The sequence below is a fragment of the Anser anser genome (assembly GCF_964211835.1).
Source record: "Anser anser genome assembly, chromosome: 10".
Taxonomy (NCBI): Eukaryota; Metazoa; Chordata; class Aves; order Anseriformes; family Anatidae; genus Anser; species Anser anser.
The window spans coordinates 11,238,176-11,263,233 of NC_139730.1; the positions used below are offsets into that span (position 1 = coordinate 11,238,176).

The window sequence follows — 25,058 nt, forward strand, 5'->3', positions numbered from 1 at the left end:
AGTTACCCTGCTGAGACAGAGCTTTCTCTTACAGCATTTGCTCTCTAGTCATTCTGTTTGCAGAGTGACAGTGCCCTCTGCTCCTGTCTCCATTTGGAAACTCGCTCTCGCAGCATTTAGTTTTTGAAGTCTAAGCCAGTCAGCCACAAGGCTTCAAGCCTTGTTAGCAAAGCTTTCGTCCTCTGCCTGCGAATCCAGCGCTGACTCACAGCAAGCGTCACAGATGTTTTCTCACTCCTCTCACACAGTATATCCTTCCCTTTCTCATCCTGCACACATACACATGGGTTCCTCCCTTTCTAAAATAACAGGCTTCTTCCTGCTCTCCAGCACAATGTCAACAAACTACCACCATTGGCATGCAGAAAAAAACATATTCTTGACCAAATATTCATGCAGAGTGTGCCGTGGCAGGGCTTTTAATGACCCAAGGACAAGCAGAACAGACTAGGCATATAATAGAGGATGTTAGCCTTGAAACCCAAAGAAGCGATCTATGGCGAATGCAGCAACCTCTAGCTGATTGAAAAGACACTGCATCAATCAGAAGTGTCATCTTTAGCTCACGGAAAGTGTTCAGGTTAATTTAATGATCACTTTTGTTAGCTACCTGTGCTGTATTTATGTTGACTCTGCATGAGATGTGACAGAGCTACTGGAACACGTTCAGACAGAACCTTCATTTGCAATACATTAATATCTGTATTTTAAACATGTAGGGTATATTTCTAAATATATGTGGAGGGAGAACATCCTTCTTCCATCCACCAATTCTGTTGGTTTTAGCTTTTTCCTACAAACTGCATCCCCATCCTTTTGAAGAGAAAAGCAGCAGGAAGAGTCACATCCCTGGAGAGGCATGGCTCAGCTTTGCTCCTTCCCCAGGTAAGCACATGGTGGTGGTCCCCCCTTGTGCCCAGGCTCCTCCTGCACACCCTCTCTCCATCCCTTTTCTCTCAGCCATAACAGCTTCCCCCTGACATCCAGACATCCATCTGCATCCTTCCATACTGCTAGTGAAGGTACTTGTGGCAAGAGCTGAGGGAGAGACCCAGTGGGAATTTGTCTGCTGGTGGGAATTTGTCCACGCTGGTCCTGAGCCCAGACCTGTTTCATCCCCATTGGTTTTGTGTCACATTCCCTGCCTGGTCACATCGGAGAGCAACAAGTTTGTTGGGAATTACAGCCACCCCCTCTTCTCCCTGTGTTCTCTCCATTCACAATTGCACAGAGCTCAGGTTCAGCTCCAGCTCCTTTCCACTTGGTCTGGTCTTTTGAAAGGTGATGAGTTTTGGTTTAATGAGTCTGTTCTTACAGACACCACTCCAGACCTCACATCGCCTTCATCACACTTCGTGTACCATCTCTAACACCACAGCATCGTTCTGCAAGGGAGAGCAACTAACCACGACTTGGTTGTGCCATAGGGCCATGTAGCAAAATTAAATGTAACGAAATATAATGATGGCGAATCCTTTTTATTTCATTGTTCTGGACACATTTGCAGCCTCACCTGAGATACTGGCGGCAGAGGAGATTCTGCCTTTTGTCCTAACTGTGTAAATAAAAATCACAGCACAGCGATAACAATCGGTACATTCTGCTTCTCCAAGTACAGCCTGCATCCGAGTGTAATTCATTTCATTAAGCTGTAGCTCTAGAAGGGCTCGAAGGATCTCTCATCCTGCTATAAAGGACTGTTTGCGATAGAAATCCGACAGGCACAAGTGTTCTGGTCTCAGAAGGCCTCTCTGAAATTAACTCCTAAATCAATTGGCTGCTTTATTAATGAATCCTCAGACCCATTTCCATGGCCAAGGAGGGAGATTTCAGGAACCAGGGGAGCAATTTCACATTTTTCCTTCACCAGAAAGGTTAAGTTTGGGCTTTGAGTAGAAAATCAAATAACTCGGAGACTATGAATAGGGCCAGTTCCCAGCCCAGGCTCCAGAGCTCACAGCACCGGCCCTGCGGGGCTGGGCTGTGGGGCCAGGCTGTTCCCAGTTGTCCCCATCTGTCGGCTTTCTGCCCTGTCCTGAAGGGTCTTGTGCAACCTCTGGGCGGGCTGGCCCAGCGACACTTCCCCTAGAGCCCTCGTGATACCCAGCCCAGGCGGCGGGGGATTTCTCGGCGGAAACAGCCTGGCAGGTTGTCGTCAGCGCGGGCTGGGTCTCGCCCCACTTCTCCCAGCTGAAGGAGCAGGGACAGCACAGCTGGGGTTCCACCATGAGACCCCGGGCTGTGGCCTCGGGGACAGAGGTGGGGCCGGCCGGCCGGCCGTGGGGATGAGGGGAGGGGGGCTGTGAGGACAGCGATGAGGGTGGTCGTGGGGATGGTGGCAAGGGAGGCGGTGGGGATGGGGGTGGAAGCGAGAGTGGGGATGAAGATGAAAGCAAGGGTTGGTGTAGCGACGGGTGAAGACACCCATGGGGACAACGGTGAGGGCTTGTGTGGGGATGGGGACGAGGACAACTGAGGGGACGTGATACGGCCAACTGAGGGGTTGGGGATGAGGACACCTGAATGGATGGGGCAAGGACAACTGAGGGGACGGGCTGAGGACACCCGTGGGGACAGGGCTGCGGACACCCGTGGGGACAGGCTGCGGGTACCCGTGGGCGCAGGGTGACAATAGCCGTGGGCAGCCCGGGGCCCGGCTGGTGGCGCCTCCCGCCGCTGCCCCCGACGGAGCAGCCCCGGCCCGGGCCGAGAGGCGGCCCCGGCCCCGGCCCCGGCCCCGGCCCCGGGCGGAGCCGCTGGGCGCCGTTTCGCTTTCGGAGCGGGGCTGCGGGGCGGGCCCGGCGGCGCGGAAGTGCGGCAGCTGGGGCCCGGCAGGGCCTTCCCCGGGCGGCGGGGCCGGCGGCAGGTGAGTCCGGGGCCGCGTCCCCGGGCCCAGGCCCGCGGGCACCGGGCCTGCGGCACCGCGGTCTAAGCCCGGAGGGGGAGACACCCGGGTGGCCCCCGGAGGAGCTCGGGGGCCGCGGCGGGGCGAGCCCCGGTGAGCGCCTCCGCCTCTCCGCAGGGCCCGCGGGAGCCCGGCCGGCCCGGGGAGCCTGAGCCCGGCGCTGCCCCCCGAGGACGGCGGCTCCTCGGAGGCCACCATGCCGGCAGGTGAGAGCCCCGCACCGCGGCCCGGCCCGGCCCGGGGAGGCCGCCGCCGAGGGGAGCGGGGAGAGCGGGCGGCTCGGGCTCCGCCACGCCGCCCGGGGCCGGGCCGGGGGCCGGGGGCCGCCTCACGACCTCGTGCCGCTGCTTCTCCCCTCCGCAGGTGCTCGGCGGGGCGAGGAGCCGCCTGCGAGGCCGGCGGCTGCTGAGGGCGGCCGGGGCAGGTGCGGTGCGGGGGACGAGGCGTCGGTAGAGCGATGCAGACAGGTGAGCGGTGTTGGGCTGGGTGACCCTGGCGGCGCCCTTGCAGCTCGGGGTGTTGTGCGGTTCTCAGCGAGCCGCGCCGGCAGGGAGCCACCGGCACGTCGGCGGCAGTGGCGCTGGGGTCGCGGGTTGGCGCTTGGGCAGGCCGGGTGAGCTGCGCCCAAGAAACGCCTGCGATGCCGCCCATCCAGCTGCGGCACAAACCGTGCACCGCAGGGTGCCCCTGCCTGCGTTTGAGCTCCCAGAAGCCACTTTTAAAACAGTGTGGCAACCCACGGGGGGGTCAAGCATGCTCATTTTCCAAAACCTCCCTTCCTTGGTAGGATGGGCCGTGTCTGCACTGGGGGCCTCACCCCTATTGTGAGTGGTCGAGCACCGTGGGTTATGCTGGAGTGTTTCTCCTCTGAAGGAGAAGGAGTGACGCTTGCAATGCCTCCCGGGTTGTGTCCATGCTCCTGTTGCAAACTCACACCTCTTTCTTCGTAGCCATTGTGATCACCGAGCAGCCGGTCTCCGTCTCTGTCCCCGTTGGTTATTCCTTCACGCTGCGGTGCAGAGCCGAGGCTCGTACATCACTACAGTACCAGTGGTTTTGTCAGCGCCAGGTAATGCTGTGAGCAGAGATTACCCCAGTTCTTGTGTCGGGCTTGCTCCCTGCCCTGCGGCATGGTGCAGATAGCCCTCTGTGGGTAGACTGGGTGGGAAGCAGGAGGCTAGAAGAGAAAAGAGGAGAGGGGACAGGATGCGGTTACATGACCATGCTAAGGGCTTCAGCAGGTGCCATGGGGAGTGCCGTAGAAAACATCCTTCTCCCTGTATCCCTGTGGCTGGAGGAGGTGACAGAACCAGGGATCCCTGCTTTTCCTGCTTTTAGCAGGAGCCTGCTGGTCCCTTCTGCTCCCAGCAGTGAGTGGCAACTCGCTGCCCACCGCCTGTGTTTTCCCTTTAGTCTGTCTGCTGCCAGATTCCTGGTGCTACCAAGCAAGACTTGCCCATCACTGCACAGCAGACCCAACTCTACACCTGCAGAATCAATGATCTCTACAGAAATGCCGTCTTCTCTGACTGGGTGAAGGTGGAGGTTCATCCGTGTGTTGCCAGAGGTACTAACATGTCTTGCAGCTTTTCTCTGTTTTCTGCTTTGCACAGATATTGCCAGACATCACTACAGTGGTCCTCTGTGGTTCCTGGGACAGTGCGTCCTCCCAGCTTGAAAAGCACTATACAGAAAGATCACCCCAGTGATGTGAGCCTGCAGGTCTTAGCCAGACTACTGTGTCCATGCTGTGGGTATTTCAGGTCCCTGTCATGATCCCAGTAACCCCAGCTGTATTTACCTGCTCCTCCTGTTGATCACTCGCCATGGGTTTACCGGAGGGAGGTTATACTGGGTGTGTGTTGTTTTGCATTGGACAGAGGGACTGGAAGAGGCAATCTGGCAAAAATACCTCTGGGTGTTGACTGCACCCTTGACAGGAAAGGGTGAGCATCACCAGGAGCCAGGGCATGTTTGGGACTGGGAAGCAAGAGGCAGTGCTTTGGTGTGTCATGTTCTGTAGTGGGTGTTGCTCTCAAGGATTCCCTGCAGAAGGGTGCAGCGGTGATGCTGCAACTACAGCCACCCCATGGGATGGCATCTCTTGGTGCGGATGGAAAAAGGTTCACTGCTCTGGCAATGCACACAGACTGCAGGATACAAAAATACCCTTGTTTTCTCTTCTCATGGATGGGGAACCAATTTTGTGTTCCTGCTTCATAGGACTGCTCCCTCAGCTCTGGCAAGGAGAACCGGTCATCATCCTCAACCCCACTGAGCAGAAGGTGGAAGTTGGGAAGCCACTACTGCTGCAGTGTGCTGCCATGGGGGTCCCAGCCCCCAGCTACCAGTGGTACTGCAATGGGAACGTGCTGGAACACCAGAAGAAAAAAAAGCTCTGGGTAATGTTACCTCGGGATGGTTCAGAAACTTTGGCTACTGGGCTGGGTGATGGGAGAAGCCCGATGGGACGGTGAGTGTGAGAGGGCTTCAGAAGCCTTGGAGAGACTGCTGAAAATTCTATGCTGTTGTCATCCTTGATATGACAGGTCACAGTCCTTAAGCCTGGCTCTTACCTGTGTGTAAAGGCTCAGGCATGCTTTGATCTGTGCCATCAGGTGAATGCGGTCAGAAAGCAGTCTCTTCTTGCCTGTCCTCCCCCTCTCTTCAGCCCTTGAGAAACAACCTCACGCTCAGCCGTGTTTCCCTGCAGTCCACAGATTACTCCTGTTGCTTTGATAGCCCTGACTGAAGGACTATGGTTGAAGAGGGAATACATTTTATGGGCTTCTTCCAAAGCTGTGGATGTTTCTGTAAGAAATAAGAGATTGATGCCTTGTGCTGGCATTGAGGGCTCTCAGCAGGCCTCTTGTGCTTTTTTGCAGTGGCACAAGAACAGCTATTGTATGTACGTGCAGGGGGCTGCGGGTGTAAAGTGATGGAGCTGCAGGAACAGTGTCTGCCTGCAGGAAAGCTAGAAGGAAAAGTGGTTAGTTACAACAGGAAAGAGTCAGGGAGTCAGAAAAAGGTCGGGTTTTGTGGTCAGTCACTGGCTGAATGTGCTGTCTAGTCGGTGCTGTCTTCTGTGCAAGAAAGGCAGACTTCCTCCTGGGGCATCACTTAAAGCATGGTAAAGGAGCCAAGCTCTTCTTAGGTGGTGTTACGAGGGACAGTGGCCTCAAACAGAACTTTTCCCAGGGAAGTTCAGCGTGGGGACTAGGAATAGATTCTTCACTTTGGGGTGGGTGCAGTGGTGGAGCCTGTACACAGAGAGGCCACAAGATCTCTGTCATTAGAGGTTTTTAAGACTTGTCTAGACAGAGCCACAGCTGCTTTGACCCGCTTGTGCCTTTAGTTCCTCTCTGAGCAGGAGGCTAGGCTGGGCTGGAGAACTGCAGAGGTCCTTGCCAGCCAGAACTGCTGGCATTCTTGTCCTGCTTCAGGCGGGACGGATATGAATGAGAAACTTGCTAGAAGAGAGCAATGGGCATGATGGATATCTAGAAAATGCCACCTAAGAGGAAAAACGGGCAACCTTCTGAAGTTGGCCATGTGCTGTCCTGCTAGTGTGGTTCATGGGGCAGAGTATGGCTATGACACAGCGTTTCAGGGCTGCTGGATAAAGAAAAGAGGGCATCAGGGCAGAGCATTCTTGCTCTCTAGAAGCTGGGGTTTGCAGCAGACCTTAGCGTGTGGCCTTGCTGAGCTTCTTAGAAAGACAAAAGTCATGGAAAAGCAATCTTAGATATCTTTCTGAGGCAATAAATGAGGTTGCAGGAAGCAGCAAAAAAAAATATATTTTATTCCCAAAACAAGGGTGCATTTGGCAGATACTGTTGAGAGGATGCAAACTGTCACCATAAATAATGAGATTTAACTTTTGATCTGTCTAGATCACCCACGCCAAAGTCAGTGACTCCGGCACGTACCTCTGCTGTGCCTCCAATAGCCACGGAGAGCACTGGACCAACGCAGTGGACATTCACATAGGTGAGCAGAGCCAACCCACATCTGCTTTGCTGCAAATCATCTTCTAGCTTGAGAAGTAGTTAAGAGGACTTCAGTGCTCTTGTCTGGAAATGCCAGGCCGGTGGACAAGGAGGCCAGTGCCAGGGTGTTACCCTGGGGCTCACTTTGTTCAGGGGAAGCTGGGCTGAGGGGTGTGGGATTAGGAGAAGTAGGGTGCATGGCTTTGCCACTCACACCTTTCTCCAGCTTGAACAGACTTTTAGTAACACAAAAAAATACCATTGGTTTTAAATAACACTGATGTGGGGAGCTGAACATAAGACACTTCAGAGTGGAGAGGCAGCGTGGGGCTCTGCGGAAACACGGGAGTGTCCTGGCAGTCCTGTGGCAGCTGTCACGGGAGCAGCCTGCAGAGCACAGTTTCACACCCTGGATATACTGGGTGATCTCAGCAGAGCTGCGTAAACCCTACTGAGCTGGGAATGCAGGCATCGGCCTGCCCCATGATAAATGGGATTACTTGATAACGGGGTTCAGATTTGGCGAGGGAAGTGGCAACTGTAAAAGAAAAAAAGCAGCATTCTGTCTGCCTGGCTGTACTGTGGCTTGGGACGCTGCTGGGTCCTGCAGATGGTAGGAAAACAGCCACATTAGGCTGCACTCTCAGATGCTCACTGCAGTTTTTCTTGCCCTGCCGAGGTGCGGGTTTAGTAGATCTCTCAACAAATTGCAATGGAGTCCTTCGTTAAAACTAATGCACAGCCTTGCCAAGACAAAGTGATGTGCTCAGACACATGGAGCTGGAGAGGATGGTGTTTATTTCAGGAAGGTTCAGGCCCATCAGGCTGGCAGCCTGGGGCTGATGCAGCGCGTGCTGTGTGACCTGATGGATCCTGGGGAGAAGATGGATCCCCGGAGCCTCGGGCATGCTCCACCTCCAGTGTGATGGCTGCTTTGGCCATCTGCCTTTGCAGTGAGTCAGGAATAGCTTTGTGGGCTCTTTACTCCATCTAGAGATTTTTCTATGCTATAAACTTCTCATCTGGCCTTACAGTCTGTCTTTAAAACCTCTCCAGGGAGCAAACTGGTCCTGTATAATCAGAGAGTGTTGTGTACTCTCCCTGCCTTCTTGCGTCTGGCAAAACAGCACCCAGGAGTAACAGTCAGCATGAAAGGGACATCAGACTGGGTTGGGTTCAAAATGCTATGCCTGAGTAGCTTTAAAATGCAACAGGTGGCTCTGTCAGAGGCAGAAAAGGACAAATAAGCTTGTTCTGATAGATTTCCCTGGAGCATTACCAGCACCGTCATCACTGTGTGTTCAGGTCTTCCAGACTCAGAAGATTTATGCAATTAAAAATATGCTCTTTCTTCATTTAGAGCCTGTAGGGTTTCAGGCTTTTCTCCTGTGCTGGATTTTTTTTTTTAATAGGGAAATCTGGAGCTGTCAGGGTAACGATGGTTTTCAGAGACTGCATGCTGGGAGCATTGAGGGGTGGGATTCCTGCATGGATGCCCCACAGGCACACCAGCACCCACAAAGCGCAGTGCTTGGACAGGGGAGCTGATGAAGCTCATGAAAGTGAGTCACATTTTGGGGTGGCCTTCCTGAGCTGGAACTGCTGAAAGGCAGGAAAAGACAAACCAGGGTGTTGAAGGTGCTGGGAATATTATCACCACCAAGAGCAAACAGCCAGCTTCCTTCCCGCTTGTGGGGAGCAGCTCTCACTTCTGAAGCTTATGTTGACTGAGTTTCTTCCTGGAGTCATCCTGTTTCCTTTGCTTTCGCTGCAGCGAAGGAGCATCTTGGCATCTTGGGAAGCACAGCAGTCCAGGCAGGGCTGATCCAAGCAGCACAGATGTCCTGATAGGCACCAGCTCCTCCACGGTGGCTCTCCTGCCTGCCCCTTCACTCAGCTTTGCTTCCTGGCTACTCACACACAGGCACCCTCCTTCCCTGCATGCCCTACCTTTCAACTCTAACCACTTGCTGTTCCTGTTTGCTGCTGACACGGGGTTTCAGGTACCTCCCAAAGGCCAGCTCAGGCAGGCTCCTGAAATCAGCAGACAAGTGTCTTTAAGGTTACCAAGCAGGCAGTGAAAAACTTGCCCAAGGAGCAGCCTGTTTTACTTCTACAGATGCGGATGAGATGCAGATGCACCGCATGATCCAGCTTTGCATTGCCAGGGGCCATGGGAACAGGTTTCAGACCTGTTGTAGGGGCTGGCACTGGGATGCTGAGTGCTGAGCACTGGCTTATTGTTCCCCTCTTTCTTTTCCAGGTTCCTGTCGTTCAGAGAAGTTTTTTGGTGAGTACTGTCATCATTTCTTCCTAAGCAATTATTCCCTGAATTAAAAGGCAAGCTCCAGGGTGCATGGGAGGGCAGGGCATAGGGGTGCTTTTCTTGCAGAGGCCATTTCAAGCCTTTATGGCCACTTTGTCACAGGCTCCACTGGCTCTGTGCTTTCTGGATCAGAGCTGTGAGGCACAGGATGAGAGTCTTTTTCCCTGCCAAGACCTGATCAGTCTCAGCCAGTGGAGTAAGATTATTCCTAATGAGTAACCCAATCTCAACCTCTGCACTTGCCAAATGACTTTATGAAGTCTGGGTCACACAACGCCTTTTCCCTTCTTTTAAATACCTCCTTGGACCAGAGCAAAGCTCCTTCTCCCACAGCTGCTGAAAGCCAATCTGATTTTCCTACAGGGGAAGCTGGGGGCTGAAGTGAAAGCAAGAGGCTTGGCTTTCCCTCCTTCAGCCCTGTGGGGGGAAAGGACCTCTGGCTCAGAGCTTCCCCCTCCAGGGGCCGCCAGCATGCGTAACAGTCACAGTAGGGCTGGTGCCAAATAGCCTCAGTAGTGCAGATCCTCCTCCACTCCTGCAGTTTTGCTTTCCACATGGAAACTTCTCAGGTCTTTCTTTCAAAATGATGCCTTGCATGTTTTGTCAAAGCGTTCAGAAAGCTGAGTGCTTTCTGGAGGGCACTCCAGGCTCGTGACAGGGTAAGGTCTAACCTTCCTGCCTAAAACTGAGAAAAATTTCCCCTGTCCTCACACCAACCGAAGGAAGTGAGACCTTGCCACTTGCTGTGTGCTTACAGCTTTTTCACTTGGTGTTTCTGTTAGCTACAGGCAAGATAGCACTTTTAGTGGGCAACAACCGCTACCAGCATCATCCAAACCTGATGGCTCCCGTCACAGACGTGTTTGAGCTGAGTGTTCTTCTGAAGCAGCTGGGCTTCCAAGTTGTCTCTCTTCTGGACCTGAACAAGGCTGAGATGGTGACAGCAGTCAGTCGGTTCCTGCAGCTCCTGGGAAAAGGAGTCTATGGTAAGGCATCCGTTTATGTACATGTAGCAGTGGTTGATACAAGGGAGGAGCAAAAAAAATAAAAAAATAAAAAAAATTACCTTTTCTCTTCAGGTAAACGTTTTGTCTAGGTTACAGGCAAGCAGAACAGGTTTTTCACTGTCACATGGCTACCCTTTGGCTCAATTAGCATGGGTTTCTGCTGATGTTTTGGGGAGTCAGTGCTTCCAATTGTGAATGGGAGAGGGTGTTTTAAAATTCAGGAGGTTGTTGATTGCCCCACCTGGTCCTTTGCCAGGACAGGAGCTCCTGTTGATCTGTCATGGCTACAGCTGGCCACAATTTGCTTGTTTCTCATTCCTCGTGGTCCAGTTTGAGCCTCTGACAGCCTTTTTGCAGAAGCACATATTCCCAGCTGCAGATGGCTTTGGGGCTGGGCTTCAATGGGAAGTGTTCCTTAAACATAAAACCAAAGAGCAGATCTTGTGGGTCTTAAAGCAGGTGTTCAGATTTTGGTGGTGAAAGTAGCTTCCTTTAGGTTTCTAAGGGTCTTCCAGCCTGATGGATACCCTCAAAACACCTGGCAGATGTTTTTTTTTTTTTTCTTTGAAACCTCAGCATGAGGCACAGCCTGCTTTGGAAAGTGCTTATCGTCACCACCCTCTCAGCTGCATGGTGAACCAGGGTATTGAGACAGCAAACGTCAACACAGGCCAACTCCAGCACTCGGTGTGAGGTTGGGAGGTTGTGCAATGGACAGGGACAAGGCCACAGATGGAAACATTGCAAAGCTACCTTGTTCCGGGAGGCACTGACTCACTCAGGGAGGCTGAGCTGGCAGGGAAAGGCATCATGCAGTTCTTGCTGCTCCAGCCGTGTGTCATCTGATGACAGCGTATTCCTATGACTTCACCTGCAGCTTCCTTTTGTGATTGCTGTCTGAAATCCCCTTGCATCTGAGGCTTTGCCTCTCCTGGGCCAGTGTCCTCCCTGGGGAGGTGCTGTGCTTTTTCCACGTCTGTGTAAGGCACTGCCATTCCTACCTGCTATCTGTAGCACACAAGGACCAAACGGCATTTTTTTCCATGACAATTCCCCTGTTTTCGTAAGCAATGGAGAAGAAAAAGATTTGGAAATGGCAAACCTTTCATGCTGTCATGCCTTATTTAAACTTCCAGTGCTTTTCTGCATTTGTGGCCATTGATCCTTCCTGGCAAAATTGATTTTGTGCACTGGCAAGGAAAACATTAACAGCTGAGTTACTGAACCTTGATAATCCTCAAGTGTTTGCTAGGCATAGCCTGCTTCAAATAGTAGTTTTCTTTACAGCTTTCTAAGCTGAGTGGTCTGCTATTATTCTGAGGCAGTGAACCTTGGCACAGGCTGGTCCCAGCCCTGTATTTGAGTGGAAGACTCTTGCAGTAGTTGGGTGGCATCCAGGCTTAGGGTGGGGTGTTGGGTCAGTCTGCCTGCTGATTGCCCCAGGGCTTCTCCACCTGAACTGTGCTGCATCTCGCTGTGATGCATCTTCCAGTAGTTTTTCAGCTGTTTTCTTGCATGAGATTAAAAAAACAGGTGAAGCACAAATCCTTTAAATTAACTTGTCTTGTTAATGCATATTTACAAGGAAGCCAACAACTCCTCCTAAACCCTATATGCCCATTTTTCAAGGCACTAGCTCCAGGATAAACACCTAGAACTGATTGAGAAATTCAGGTTTCATGCAACTCGTACGTGCTGGATGATGGTAGTGAGGCTGCAGTTCCAGTCACAATCTAGGTAGCCTGTTAAAACTTCAAAGATCCCAGGGGTGCCCACGTGGGAACCGGTCCTGTACATCCACGTGGGTGTGCTGGACGTGCACCTGCACAGAGACATCTCAGTGCCTCCACTTGTGGGTGTTTTCTTTTTTGGAGACTCCCAAGCATGGAGCCCCCCACTTCTCCACATTCCCTTTTCAGGGCAGACTTCCTCCTGGGAAGTCTTTCCTGACCCTCTGGAGCTGAGGTTGCCCTGTGTTGTATGGCCTGTGCCGATGAGGAGAGCTGGGCTTTGCTGTCTCTTTAATTGCTCCTACAGCAGTTGCAGGCTCTTGTTAGACCCTCCCTTCACCTCCACGTCACCATCCCACCCCATCTCTCCCTGCTTTCTTCCCAGGCCCTGGACCCCAGCATCTCAGTAGCTCCCACTGTCCTTTTTCTAGCTTCCTAGCTTCTCCACCTTCTTCTTGAACTGAAGTCCCTAAAACTGGACACAGGACCTAAGTGGGGTCTCCTTAGGGCCAAGGAGAGTGCCAAGAACTTCCCTTGCCCTGCTGGTCCTGCATGTCCTAACATAGCTCTGTTCCCAGGTGCTGGCTCATCTTTAGCAGGGTGTCTGCTGTGACCCCGGGTCCTTATCTCCAGCGTCGCTGTTCGATCAGCGCTCAGCCCCGGACAAAGCACTGCCTGGGGTTACCTGGACTTTGCTGGACTTTGTACTTTTATGTTATTGAGCCTCATCCGAGATTTCTCCATCGCAGAACAAAACCAGGCTTCATTGTTAGGCACAGAGGTATCGTATGTCTGGATGTTGGAGGTGATTCAAAGGCTCCTCTAATTCACTGCATGGAGGTGGTGGCTCATCTGGCTGCTTTTCCTCCAGACCTCCTCTTAGAAATGGTGATTTTGAAGGCCCCAGACATCCCCTGAATAGTCTAATTATATAGTCCTCAGATAAACAAGGAATCTCCCAAGTGGTTATTTCAAGCGTCCTAAAAAGTCCTGAGTCAAAAAAATGATGTCGGAAATGCAATAAGAGCAGAAAGTTACAAGTGAAATACTAGGAATAAGCTGTCATGCGTTAATTAAGCAGCATGCTGACATTTCCTGTATTATAAGCGGTGCCTGGAGCTTCCCCTTTTTAATTTGGTACTCGGAAGCTTGTCTCTGATCAGCAGTTTTGACTCACAAGATGTGGGAAGAGCACTGAAATGTGTCTCGGGGAAAACAAAACAAAACAAAAAACAAACAAATGAAAAAATACCTTTTCCCCCTCTAGCCAAAATGTTGATGTTCCTGTTCAGGAAGAGAGGTTAAGTCTAGGAAAGATTTGCAGCAAAGTTGTTCAGCTGATATAAAGAACCTGTCTTTCTGTTTGAACTTAAGTCTTTGTGGTTTATGTAGCACAGGGAGCGTTCAACAGTGTATTCCGGGTGCAAAATAGGACCCCAAAAGTTAGGGGATTTAATGATTTAATGATCCCTTATGGGCTTTTCTGTAATATTTCAGGTTTTTCCAAGTGTCAGTGACACTGTCAGGTAGAGGATGTCATCACCTCCATGTTATGTACAGAAATGGAGGCAGACAGACAAAAGCCAGAAGTGCTTGACTACTTTAGAGTCCAAGCCTGAAATGCCTGCATCTGATTTTTACAGAATGCTTCCCATTTTATACTCTTTTTTGGAGTAGGCTTCTGTGGCTTTGATTTGTGAGTTATGAAAGTTTTAAACTTCTGCAAGTCAGAGCCCTCTGTCTCTGGCTGGCAATCCATAAGAAGAGGAACCCAAACCTTGTGGGCACCTGTGAAAACATCTATTTGAGTAACTTTCCATTGTACTCTGAGAATGGAAACCCCTGATGACTTTAGGCCTCCATACGATGAGATCATGCTTTCAGTCCTTCAGCTCCTGCCCCACTCATTGCATCCCTTCCAGCATCAGAGATCAAAGTGAATTTCCAGCAGACTACAGGGGCAGGAAGAGGGGAAGGAAAATAGAGGAGAGGTTACTTAATGAAGCGTGGGCTTTGGCAGGGAATCTGACTTACGAATTTCTCTTACTTTTGCCTCTTAGCTGCTTGTTCCCGTTTCTGACCTCTCATTCTTCACTGTCCTTCAATTGCGGTAGTGCAACTGTTTGCGTCACCTCATGGAGCTATTTTTAGCAGATTTCAGTTCCCCAAGTTGCCTTTCGACAGCATCCCACAAGCAGTTTTATCAGTGCTGGGAAGGGGTAGACAGCCACTGCGCAGCTTCCTTTTGGGAAGCTACAGCCCACCTGGGGGTCCCTGGGCAGAAGGAGAGCTCATCCCTGAGCACGTGTGCAGGGGCTGGAGAAGCACCAGCTTTGGCTGTGTCACCTTCCTCAGTGCTGGCTTTCCAAGCTGGATGTTCCCGTGTTGCTGTCTCTTGTAAAGGTAGAAACCATTGTTATGTTTCATATGCTCAAGAGTAAAACTCAAAACCGAAATTCACATTGGATGTTGGACTTCCCACCAATGTCTGGATGAGTCCTGACTCCTCTCCCACCTTACAGGGCTGGTATCTGGTTTGAGATTGTTGAAGCACATGGTTCACATGGTCTGGACATCTGGAGAACTCATCTCTCTCTGTCTTTCTGAATCTCATTTTTCACTGGCTCATAGTTGTATAAATACAGGCAGACTTTTGAAACCACAGGAATGTTTCCCGTCACCTAAGCTGTTGATTGTCTCTCCTCCAAAACTAGGAAGCTGAGGTGTTTCTTATTTAAAAGGTTGTTAATGTGTTGTAGCACAAATGATTACAGTTTAGCTAATGTATACCCGGTGACTTTGGTGTCTCCTGAAGAACTGCTGGAAACCACAAGTACAGGAGAGCTTCTTGGGGCTACTGTCAGCTCTGCTGAAGGGAATGGATTTGAAAAAAGTTGAGACTGTGAGGTCAACATGGCTTAAGTTTTCCATTTGTAAGTGCTACTGGTGTAAGTCTGTCCCACGCCAGTATCCCTTCAGCGCAGGAGGTGGAAGATGGCCATGGGAAGCTGGTTACAGGCCTACAGGTTTGCACCGTGACTCATCCTCTCCTCTCCTCATTTCCAGCTATATTCTACTACGCTGGGCATGGCTATGAACATCTGGGGAGGAACTACATGGTCCCCATTGATGCTCCACAACCGTATGCCCCTGAGAACTGCATCAGCGTGCAGAGGATCCTCCAGAAGATGCAGCAGCAGCAGACGGCCCTGAACCTCATCCTGCTGGACACCTGCAGAAAATGGTAGGGTGCTCTTCCCCCTTCCTCAGTGGGACAGATTGTGGCATCTCAAGGGCTTGGGGAAACAGCTGCCAGCCTCATCCCCCCTTCAGCAATGGGCTCCTGCACAGCCACATGAGATGTTTGTCCTCTGTTGCACTGCTGAGGCCTCTGTGAAAGGTTATCCGTCTGTGTCATAAAATCAGTAAGGCTGTCAGGTCTTGCAGGGTCTCATGGGAAGCACAGTCAGTCACGTGCTAGATGCAGTTTTGTAAGCATCAGATCCTGCCTGAGACGTGCTGGAGAGAAGGGGAATGAAAAAGCCTGACAAATATAGGCTATTCAGGCAAGTCAACTGCAGTCTGCAAAGGGCTGGCTCTACTTCGGCGTAAAGCGCTAGCTGAAACTCAGCGTAGCTATAGTACAGATTGGCCTTTTATGTCTCAGCCACCTGCACTGACCCACCCGACCAGGCAGGCTGTAGCAGTGTCCCCATGTCATCTCACTGAGTTGCCCCGCATGCTCAGCCTGGGGCCATTTAGCTCATCTCTTTCTCTCGGCTGTGTTTTTGTTAACATCTCAGTAAGAAGAGCGCAACACAATGTGGAAAATATCTTAAGCCATGCCACTTGATTTTACTGGCCTTAAAGGCTTCTGAAGTCGTCGTGTGAAGTGGGACCAAGGCTGCTGCTGAGGTCGGGAATCAGCTTTTTTCTTCTCATTGTAGAAAACCTATCATCCTGCCTTGGCCGGCAGATCTCCATGGTGCATCTTGCGGGCTGCAGAAAGTTACTACTTGCCCATTTCCAACAGAGGTAGTTAGGCTTAGCTAGTAGAAGCTGTGATCGTTTCATTTATTTGGGGCTTCTGAGGTGGATTTACAGGACAGGAAGGACCTGGAGGTCAAAGGCAGAAAATTCTCCCTCTTCCTTCTGCGGTTCCTGCACTGAGCAATGGAAAGACAGTAAAGATTTTGATAGCACTGTCCCGAAAGAACCGCTAGCCCCTGGAAAGACATTAGATCTTTGACATCTTTTAGCTGCAGAGGTGGGAACACTTGCTTTGAATTGCTGGCAAGCTGGTTGCACTGGGACTTATCCTGCATTTTGCAGCTCTGAGTTGCCAACATTGATAGAGCTTGCTGTCCCGTGATACATGCCCCAAAAGCCCCATAGCGAAGCATCCCTCTCCTCCTGCTGTCTCACTGCTACTGCCTGCACACAGCGGGAGCAGAGCGCCTTGATTCCCTGCCCCGTGCTGCTGAGAGCCCTTGCTGAGGGGCACTGCTGAATCATCAGCGCAGCTCCTGCCAAATCTGAGGGCGGAGGTCAGGCCAGGAACTCACCCAAATGTCAAATGCTCCACCTGGAAAGAGCAGGGCAGTACTGCACTGGGATTTCTAACACAAACAGTGATAATCCATGAAGTGGCTTTAGAGCTGATACCTCCGTCCTTGGTGTTGCTGGCTGTTTATGTGCTCCGTGAATTCTTCCGGCACTTTGGGAAAAGGATGCGATGTGAGATCTGCTGTGATGTTTAAGCGTGGCTATGTGGCTGTTTTTCTCTCTTCCTCCCCCAATCTCACACTTCTTTTCTACCCTTTCCCACAGCAAGTGCAGCACTTAGTGCAGAAGGTGTTATCCCTGGGCTCACAGGGGTTTGCTGCAGAAGCTCTCTGCTGGGCTTGTTTTTCTTAAGAAGTCACTGCTTCAGCTCAGCAAAGCATCTGGATTTCATAAATGCATGTGTTTATATCACTCAGTAAAACAGGGCTCACAGGGCCTCCTTTCCCAACGCCCTTTTGGTTAAACTGATGTTGTGAATTGCAGATAGCTGTTGTCTTTTGGTGGCTTGCCCAGCTGTCCGTGAAGCAGGAGGAGCTGTGTGTGTGCTAAGAGGGATCTCACGCGGAGTATCTCTTCGCCCCATATGTCGGCATCAGAAATGCCAAGGCGATGAGAAATGCATATTCCTTTGCCAAGTGGTGGCAGATGTTCAGCTTCAGCACAGGACGAACCAGGAACAAGGAGCCTATGTGTAACCTAGTACATTTATGTGTTCGTTTTGGGTGGATGCGATTGCCTCTTCCAGGAATTCCCTGATTTATGAAGGTTTCTAGAGTGTGCTGCTTAGGACAGGAGGAGGACACTGTCTTCTGTCTGGGGTGCAGATCAGAACTGGGTTGTATGAGAAGTGCTGTATGAATGAGCCTCTACTGGGGCCTGAGGCAGGAGGGAGCGCTGCCACCTTCTCTGATGTCAGACATCTTCCTGTGTTTAGTCATGGTTTGGAAAAACTTTGTCTTCTCATGGGGCAGGGAACCATGGCCAGAACTTCTGCTGCATGCACCAGCTGCATCTGGAGCTGTGGATGCCTGCTGATGCCATCACAAAAGATTTGCATCAGCTTTTGTCTGTGCAGCCTCGGGTGGATGTCCCCAGCATGTGGACAACAGGCTTATTTTGGGATGTGATGTCTCATTTCTTCTTCGACCTGGCATCCCAGATTTCTATATTCATTTAGGAGCACCTGGGAGACAGATAAATCTCTCCATTCAGTGTTCATATTTAGAAGTGTATCTCCTTTTCAACATTTTCTCTTTTGATCATCTTTAGAAAACTTACACAAGCCAGATGAATAGTGCCATTGAACATCTTCTACAGGCTGTGCTACCAGTAGTAGGTAACTCACTGGCTGCTGGCAATACAATGATCCCTTCTGCTCGCCTTAGCGTGCCAGCTTCAGCCCCAGCAAGCTATGTTGGAATTGAATAACACCAAATAATGCCATCTCTGTGCCTGGCTTTTATCCCTGTGCGATTGGGAACAGCTCCAAATCACTGGTGTAGACCTCCTACCTCAGAAGCAACCAGTGCTTGTGCTCTCCAATATGTCTTGATTTGGGCGAGCTCCTAGGTAAGGCTTGCCAAGGGTGCTACCAGGAGATTATTTTGGTGGAAACCAGGACTATCACTTCAGATATAACTGATCTTGAAAATAACAGGCCTGTGGTCACCCTGGTGTCAGAACCAATACTGGGCTTCCAGCTGTACTGATCCCATCTCTCAGTGAGACCTGGCCATGTATTAGCTTTGGTTTCTTGGCGCAGAAGGTATGTGTGTGGGCTGGAAGAGAGCTGTGGAGCACCCCAGAACCCTGAGGCAGGCAGTCAAGCCATAGCCACAAGCTGTGCTTCGGTGCGCACCTCCAAGTCCTTCAGAGACAGCAGTCCCTTGCGCCATGGTAAGCCCACACATTCTCTGCAGTGTGCTGCTGCTTGAATTTGTGAAAAAATAGCCTCAGAAGGGAGGAGGCATGGTTGCACCCACAGCTCTGGGCTCACTTGCAGGATAGAGAGCAGTTACCAGTGTAGATAGGTCAGAGGTGGCCCTATCTGCTCGTTTTCCCATGGTTTGGGTTCTTAGGACTCCTAGCTTTAGTTTCAGTTGCTGCCCAATAACATGAGTATATTTGACATGGGTGTTAATATTATTGCCAACCACAGGAGGTGGATTTTGTGGAGCACACTGGCTCTCCCCTCCAGGCACACACTGTTGCTCTCAATACTGACTGGTACTTTCATCTCCTCTTACAGGTACAACTTAGAGTGTGCCCTCTCCCAGGTACAGCCGCTGGAGCCCTGGGGCAATATTGTGTATGGCTACGCCACGTAAGTGTATTTTGCTGTGCCCACACTGTGACACAGGCTCAAATACTGGCAGGAGCTGGCACTATCCCAGCTATTTTCATACCTTCATGCCTGGGGGCTTTGGAGGCTTGAGACTGCATTTCTCATGTTTTCTCTGGCTCTTACCCTTATCTCTAGCATTTCCCGTTTGAACACTTCTTCTCTTCCTCCTGACATTGCTAGTGGTAGCCTGTTTATCAGTTACAGGTTACCTGTGAAGCTCCTGTCATCTGTCCTTCTAGACCTGAGCCTGATTCCCAAGGCATGTGTGCCATGAGCAGGTCACCAGAAGCCTCCCGAGATGGAGATGAGCATTGCTTACTGTTCTGGTGCTAGCCTTAGAGGCTGCTCAGCTGCTGTCACCCAGCTGGGCTGACAAAAGAAGTTGTGCTCTTTTCTCCTGTCCCCTTTCACTACTTTTTCCCATCCCGTGCCCTTCTCATCCTCTCTGGGGCTAATGTCAAGCACTTGGCAGTATTGCTTGAGGAGCTAACTCAGACTCAGCCAACAAACCCTGATTCACCCCCAGGACTTCCTCCCCATTGCAGAAGGGTAAAGATGAATCATTACCCTTGCAGGAGTGAAGATGCGGAAGCCTATGAGTTGCAGGATGGGGAGTTCAGCTCTGGGATCTTCATGAAATATTTGAAGAAACATATTTTGCAGGAGAAGAAGGTTACACACATGCTGGAGGATGTGTTAGAAGGTAAAGGAGTGCTTTTAACCCAAGTTAGAAACCATTCATTTCAGCAGCAGGGATGAGAAGAGAGATCAGCAGAAGCCAAGTCCCAGCAAGGGGGACAGGGAGGATGAACACCCACACCCCCCCTGCCCCCAAAATCAAGTTGTGGGCCCTGCCCCATGGAAGGTTTTAGTAACCTGGCGGTGGGACCAGGATGCTAATGTAGTGTCTGAAAGGCAGGGTGGCAAGTAAGGAACCTGGAGTGACCCTTGTGCCTCTAAATTGTCTCCTCCAGACATCGGCCGGGATCCCTTGGTCACTGGGAAGCAGGTGATGGAGATAAAACACACTCTGAAGGAAGCCCGCTCCCTGACAGACCCCATCCGTCCCTTGGGAGCAGCCGTGGAGCGCTGGGGATGTGGCCACGGTGAGCTGTGCAGGGATGGAGGGAGCAGGGGGGTCGCTGTGCCCCTCAGAGGCACCTCTCTGCAGGGAGGCAGCAGTGGGATCACTGGAGGAACTGAATGCTGACCCCACTCTGCTTCCCCTTGCAGAGCCACCGAGAGAAACAGTGATGTTCCCCTGTGGGGCGCGGGCAGAGCTCCGCTTCCAACACCTTTTCTCCAATGTGATGTCTGTCTGCGCCAAGCTGCAGGACCCCCCGGCCCATGTCGCTGATGCCCACCTCATGCTCCGCCAGCCCACCGTGAGTCTTGAATGGGGAGATGCTGGTCCCGTTCCCCTTGATTCCCACTGGGGCAGGAGAGGGAAAGGGGGTTATGGTGAGCCCGACGAGTCCCAGGGGCTGGAAAAGGCTGAACCCATGTGAAATAGGATCCCCTCCACTGTTACTGCTGACACCACCTCCCTGCAAGAGCTTTGTGCTCTTTAAATGCTCCTTCCACACGTCAGTGGCTGGCAGACTGCCTGCTTGCTCCTAATGCATTGTGAAAAGGATTTAGTGCCAGTTTCAATGCCTTTAACCAGTTACTCCTCAGACTGATTTCTGGCCTGCCTGATTAAATTATTGCATTTAATCTGATTGAGATGAAGAGCCTGTCTGTTTTCTGTGTTTGGAAGCAGGTCTGGCTTTCTGAATGATCCCGTCTTGACCCGCTGTGCTAAAAGATCTCAACGCAATGATATATTCTCATGGACTTGTTCCCTGTTGAGCTATACCAGCTTCCTCATACCACTTCTTACACCTTTCCTAACAGACCGTGCTCACAGCGTGGTCTTTTCCAGTGGCCTCCACGCTATTGCTAAGGATTTAATTCTCTTGCTGATCCTTTTTGCTAACAATCTTCCTCATTTTTCTGTAGTCCCTTTGCTGAAGCGTAGCATGACTGTGGTGGATCTTTTGGCCCTTGCTGCTCATGGAGGGATGCTGCCCCTAAGTACGTTGTGGTCACTGATGCGGAGCAGTGCGTCCAGCGGGAGGTTTGGAGCCTGATCCTGCCCCTTACAAAACCAGATCATCGTTTCCCCTTGTGAACTCCCAAAACACACCTGAAAATTTTCTGTATGGGTGCGTGTATCCATGCCACAGCAGCACTTGTGGGAAAAGGGAGACCCATCTGCTTGCTCCTGTGTCCCAGACTAGTGCAAGAGGGATTAGGGAGACAAAAAAGGGACCCAGGAACGCTGGAGTGGTAGGATCCTGTGTCCCCGTCCTGCTCCATGGCGGTGCTAGCCTACACTGACCTCCAGTGGTGTCTGCTGACATGGCAGCACATCCTCACGCGGTTGCAGTTCATCGGGCACCCTAGCCATCCACAGTGAGGCCACCCACACTCACCCTTGGGACCAACCCAGAGGTTCAGGGGTGTCTGTAGGAGGGCACCGGGCTCCTTTGGGGATCTGGGCGCTCTGGCTGCATCCTTGCTTGCCAGGGACACTGAGAGGAGCCAGAGGACTGTGAGCCACACTGCTGAGATGCAGGAGCTGGAGGCTGAAGGCAGGCAAACGCAGGCGTGATGTGAGGTGTATGTTTTAAGCCCTGGGAAATGAGTCCAGGGCGCTGTTTGGCTGAGGAAATGGCAGTTTTTATAACATTTGCCATATTCTGACTATCAAAGTGACTTCAGCAGAGAGCCTGGGCTTGATGTAGGGCTTGTCAGAGATAATTATGATGGGCTTTTCTAGCATTGTTTCATTTTCTTTAATTGTCCAGTGGTAGTGTTCTTTCCTGTCCCTTGTCTTGCATTTTCACTGTCCTCAGAGAGAGAAGCTATTTTAGGACATAGGTGGAAATGAGTTATGCTGAGAGCTAAGGCATTCCATTTTTTTTCCTCTGTACTGTTTAAATGCCTACTTTTTTAAACTTTTATGTTGAATCTCCATATTTTCAAGTCAAGTCACTTGATCTGGAGCTGTTTGACCTAATGGTCTCCCCATTCACCTTCTCCCCATATTACTTAGAGTACCTGAATCTCTGGGCGCACCAAAACTCTGGCCTTGCCAATTCCGGGACATCATCCTCATTAAATAATACATTCCATCATGGGGAAACATTTGTCTGTAATTATGAATGGAATACAAATATTAATTCAGAAAATCCTTTTCTCCATTTCCTGACTCCTACCCAGCCAGAAATGATAAAGGAGACTAATGGAAGGAAATACTTGCCTGTGTGCATTGTAATTAGATTGTGGAAGTCATTGGCGCAGGAGGCTACAGAGGCTGGGAATTTAGCAGAGTGCATATACTTGTGGATAACAAGTTGCTGTCGGCAGAGAAGCTCTGAGTCTCGTATGTCAAGGCTTTAATTGATCCCTTGAGACTAGGTCACTCCTTGCCCAGATGAATGTCTTGAAGGTCACCAGGCTCAAGAGCTATTTTCTGTGAGAGACAGTCCTGGAGAGATGAGAGGTCCAGCAGAGCTGGTGGTTTTTTTTGTTGCTGTTTTTTTTTTTTTTTTCCCCTCCTGTAAGCTCAGGAATCCCAATGAGCAGGCAAAGGCAGCAGGAAGCCTGCATGGATGTGCCAGGGGCTCCTACCTGAGCTCAGACATGACAAGCAGGAATGCGAGAGGTAGAAGGAAGGGCAGATGGCACAGGAGGACTGTAGAGACATGGATTCAGGGATGGGGTTAGGAAAGCCAAAGCCTGTCTGGAATTGAATCTGGTGGCAGCAAGAAGGGCTTCTACATCAGCAAAAGAAGGCAAGTAAAATACAGGCCCCTGCTAAATGGGGCACAGACCCTGGTGACACAGGACATGGTAAAGGACAAGGTACTCTGTACCTTCTTTGCCTCAGTACCTTTACTGTTCAGAGTGGCCTTCAGGACTCCCAGACACCAGAGGGGAACTCTGGGGCAAGGAGAACTTTCCCCTGGTGGAGAAGAATCAGATCATGGAGCACTTAAAGAAACTAGGACATAAACCATGCCACGAGTGCTAAAGGATTTGCCAGATGTCACTGCGAGGCCACTGTCAGCTCATGGTGGTCAATGGAAGTTCCTGAGGCTTGGAAGAAAGCCAGCATCCCTCCTGTCTTTTAGAAGGGCAAGAGTAAAGATCTGGGAAGGTGATGGAGCAAATAATCCTGGAAGCCATTTCCAAACACAGTAAGGACAAGGTATACAACTGGAATCAGCCAGTGTGGACTACAGTGTGGACTACCAAGGGGAAGCCATGCCTGATAACCTGATAGCCTTTGTCGAAAGGCTTTTAACAGTCTCTCACATAACTTCCTCATAGACGTGCTGAGATAACGCTGATGAGATAACAGACTAGATAAGTGGACGGTGAAGTAGATTGAAAACAGACTCAATTGCCAGGTTCAAGAGGTTGTGAGTGCCCAGCCCAGCCCAGCCCAGGGACATGCTGTGGACACCCAGCTGGGAAGCAGCCTGGTGGAGAAGGCCCTGGGGATCCAAGGTGAGCAGGAGCCAGCAGGAGGAGGGAGGGGATCCTGCCCCTCTGCTCAGCACTGGGGAGGCCACGCCAGGAGCACTGGGTCCGGTGCCGGGCTCCTCACCAGCAGAGAGCAACAGGCGTACTTCAGGGAGTCCAAGGAAGGACACGGGGAAGCTGATGCCTGGAGCATCTCCGCTGTGAGGAGAGGCTGAGAGAGCTGGGGCTGCTCGGCCTGGAGAAGAGGAGGCTCAGGGGGCGCTCACCAATGTCCGTAACCACCCACGGGCAGGGTGCGGAGAGGTTGGAGCCAGGCGCTTGTCAGCGGTGCCAGTGCCAGGAGCAGAGGCACTGGGCACAAGCTGGAGCATGGGGGGCTCCACTTAAACTTCACAGAAAACCTTTCTACTCTCATACTCTCAGGGTGATTGAATATGTTTCTTCTGGAAAACCAGGGCTGTGGCATTACTTTCTGTTTTCATTAATGACATCAGTGATGTGCCATAGCATGAGCTTATTTAATGTGCAGATCCCGTAACATGGGGAGCACTGCAATGTGCTAAAAAAACAGGGTTGGATTTTAGAAAGATTTGGATAAGCTCGAGATGCAATCTGACAGCAAGGCTGTTACTTGGCAGGTGCAAGGTCCTGCGCATAGGCAGAAGCAAGCATGAGAATAAGCATGGGATGGGAAATGACTCAGTTGCTCTGGTCAGTCCACAATGATTGGTGCAACCAAAGCAGGGCAGAAAACTCTGCCAAGAGCTCCCAGGTTTGTGTCCTCTCTGGCTCTCCTCAGTGTTGCTGAGGCTGGAGCACTGGGTCCTTGTTTGGGTCCATTTGCTCCCCCGGTCTGTGCCAGAGAGAAACAGCACGTCTGATCTGGATGTTCAACGCTAAGGAATGGCTTTGTCCCGTTCAGGGAGGCTGCGTGGTTCTCTCCATCCCAGATTCCTGGTGCTGCTTGGCTTTTCACGCACCAAGTTTTAACTTGCATTGGAGTATTGTATTCCTGCTAGTCACATCTGCAATATTTGCTTTTTTCTTAGGTTGAAAAAAAGGGTAGCCCCGCTGCAAGGGGCTTGAAAATGCAGAACAATAGATGTTCAGGAGAAGAGTCCCGTGCATTAGAACAGATCTGAGCATCCCTGCCCTGCTAGTGTGAACCAAATTGCGATGTTAATCGCCAAGGATTCACGGTGTCCACAAAGGCTGGTAATGCAATTGCAAAAGTAGGCACTTAGAAGTCATCTGATCCACAGCACATCCGTGGCTGCAAGGAGAAAGAAGGGAACATGGCCCAACCCCAGCTCCAACAGGCTGATGGATCCCAGAGGAGGCACTCTGGGACAGAGGTTGTGGATGTGGGGATGCGCTGGGGAAGGCAGGGCTGCAGAAGCCAAAAACCGCTTGTGGAAACAACAAAGAGGCAGCTGTGGAGAAGGCTGGAGGAGAATGACACATCAGAGACCACGTATGGGGAGGAGAGGAGACTAGTGGTGGGTGACTGAGGAGGAATTCTGGCCATGAACTGGATAATTTTTCTCTTAGTTATTGGGATGTTGTAGATATTATGAAGTCTAGCAAGGTTCAAAGATAACTTTGGCACCTTCGTAACAGTCCAGAGATGCTACTGAAAGCACAGGCACAACCTT

General features: G+C 51.2%; 1 protein-coding gene across 5 annotated transcripts in view; it reads left to right on the forward strand.

Moving 5' to 3' along the window:
- The first annotated feature begins 2,105 nt into the window (after positions 1-2,105).
- Positions 2,106-25,058, forward strand: part of LOC310904617 (mucosa-associated lymphoid tissue lymphoma translocation protein 1-like) — a 28,266-nt gene continuing 5,313 nt past the window's right edge. Inside the window, exons 1-14 of one of the 5 annotated variants that reach the window (XM_083849640.1) lie at positions 2,111-2,259; positions 3,023-3,111; positions 3,269-3,372; positions 3,856-3,974; positions 4,319-4,472; positions 5,129-5,307; positions 6,799-6,895; positions 9,158-9,184; positions 10,003-10,206; positions 15,024-15,201; positions 18,772-18,846; positions 19,443-19,570; positions 19,842-19,973; positions 20,101-20,252. In XM_083849640.1, coding sequence (XP_083705766.1) covers positions 3,363-3,372; positions 3,856-3,974; positions 4,319-4,472; positions 5,129-5,307; positions 6,799-6,895; positions 9,158-9,184; positions 10,003-10,206; positions 15,024-15,201; positions 18,772-18,846; positions 19,443-19,570; positions 19,842-19,973; positions 20,101-20,252 — 1,455 coding nt within the window. In that variant the 5' untranslated portion in view covers positions 2,111-2,259; positions 3,023-3,111; positions 3,269-3,362. Of the gene's footprint in view, positions 2,260-2,798; positions 3,112-3,268; positions 3,373-3,855; positions 3,975-4,318; positions 4,473-5,128; positions 5,308-6,798; positions 6,896-9,157; positions 9,185-10,002; positions 10,207-15,023; positions 15,202-18,771; positions 18,847-19,442; positions 19,571-19,841; positions 19,974-20,100; positions 20,253-25,058 lie in introns of those variants that run through there. The other 4 variants (XM_083849639.1, XM_083849641.1, XM_083849638.1 and 1 more) reach the window with 4 other exon arrangements.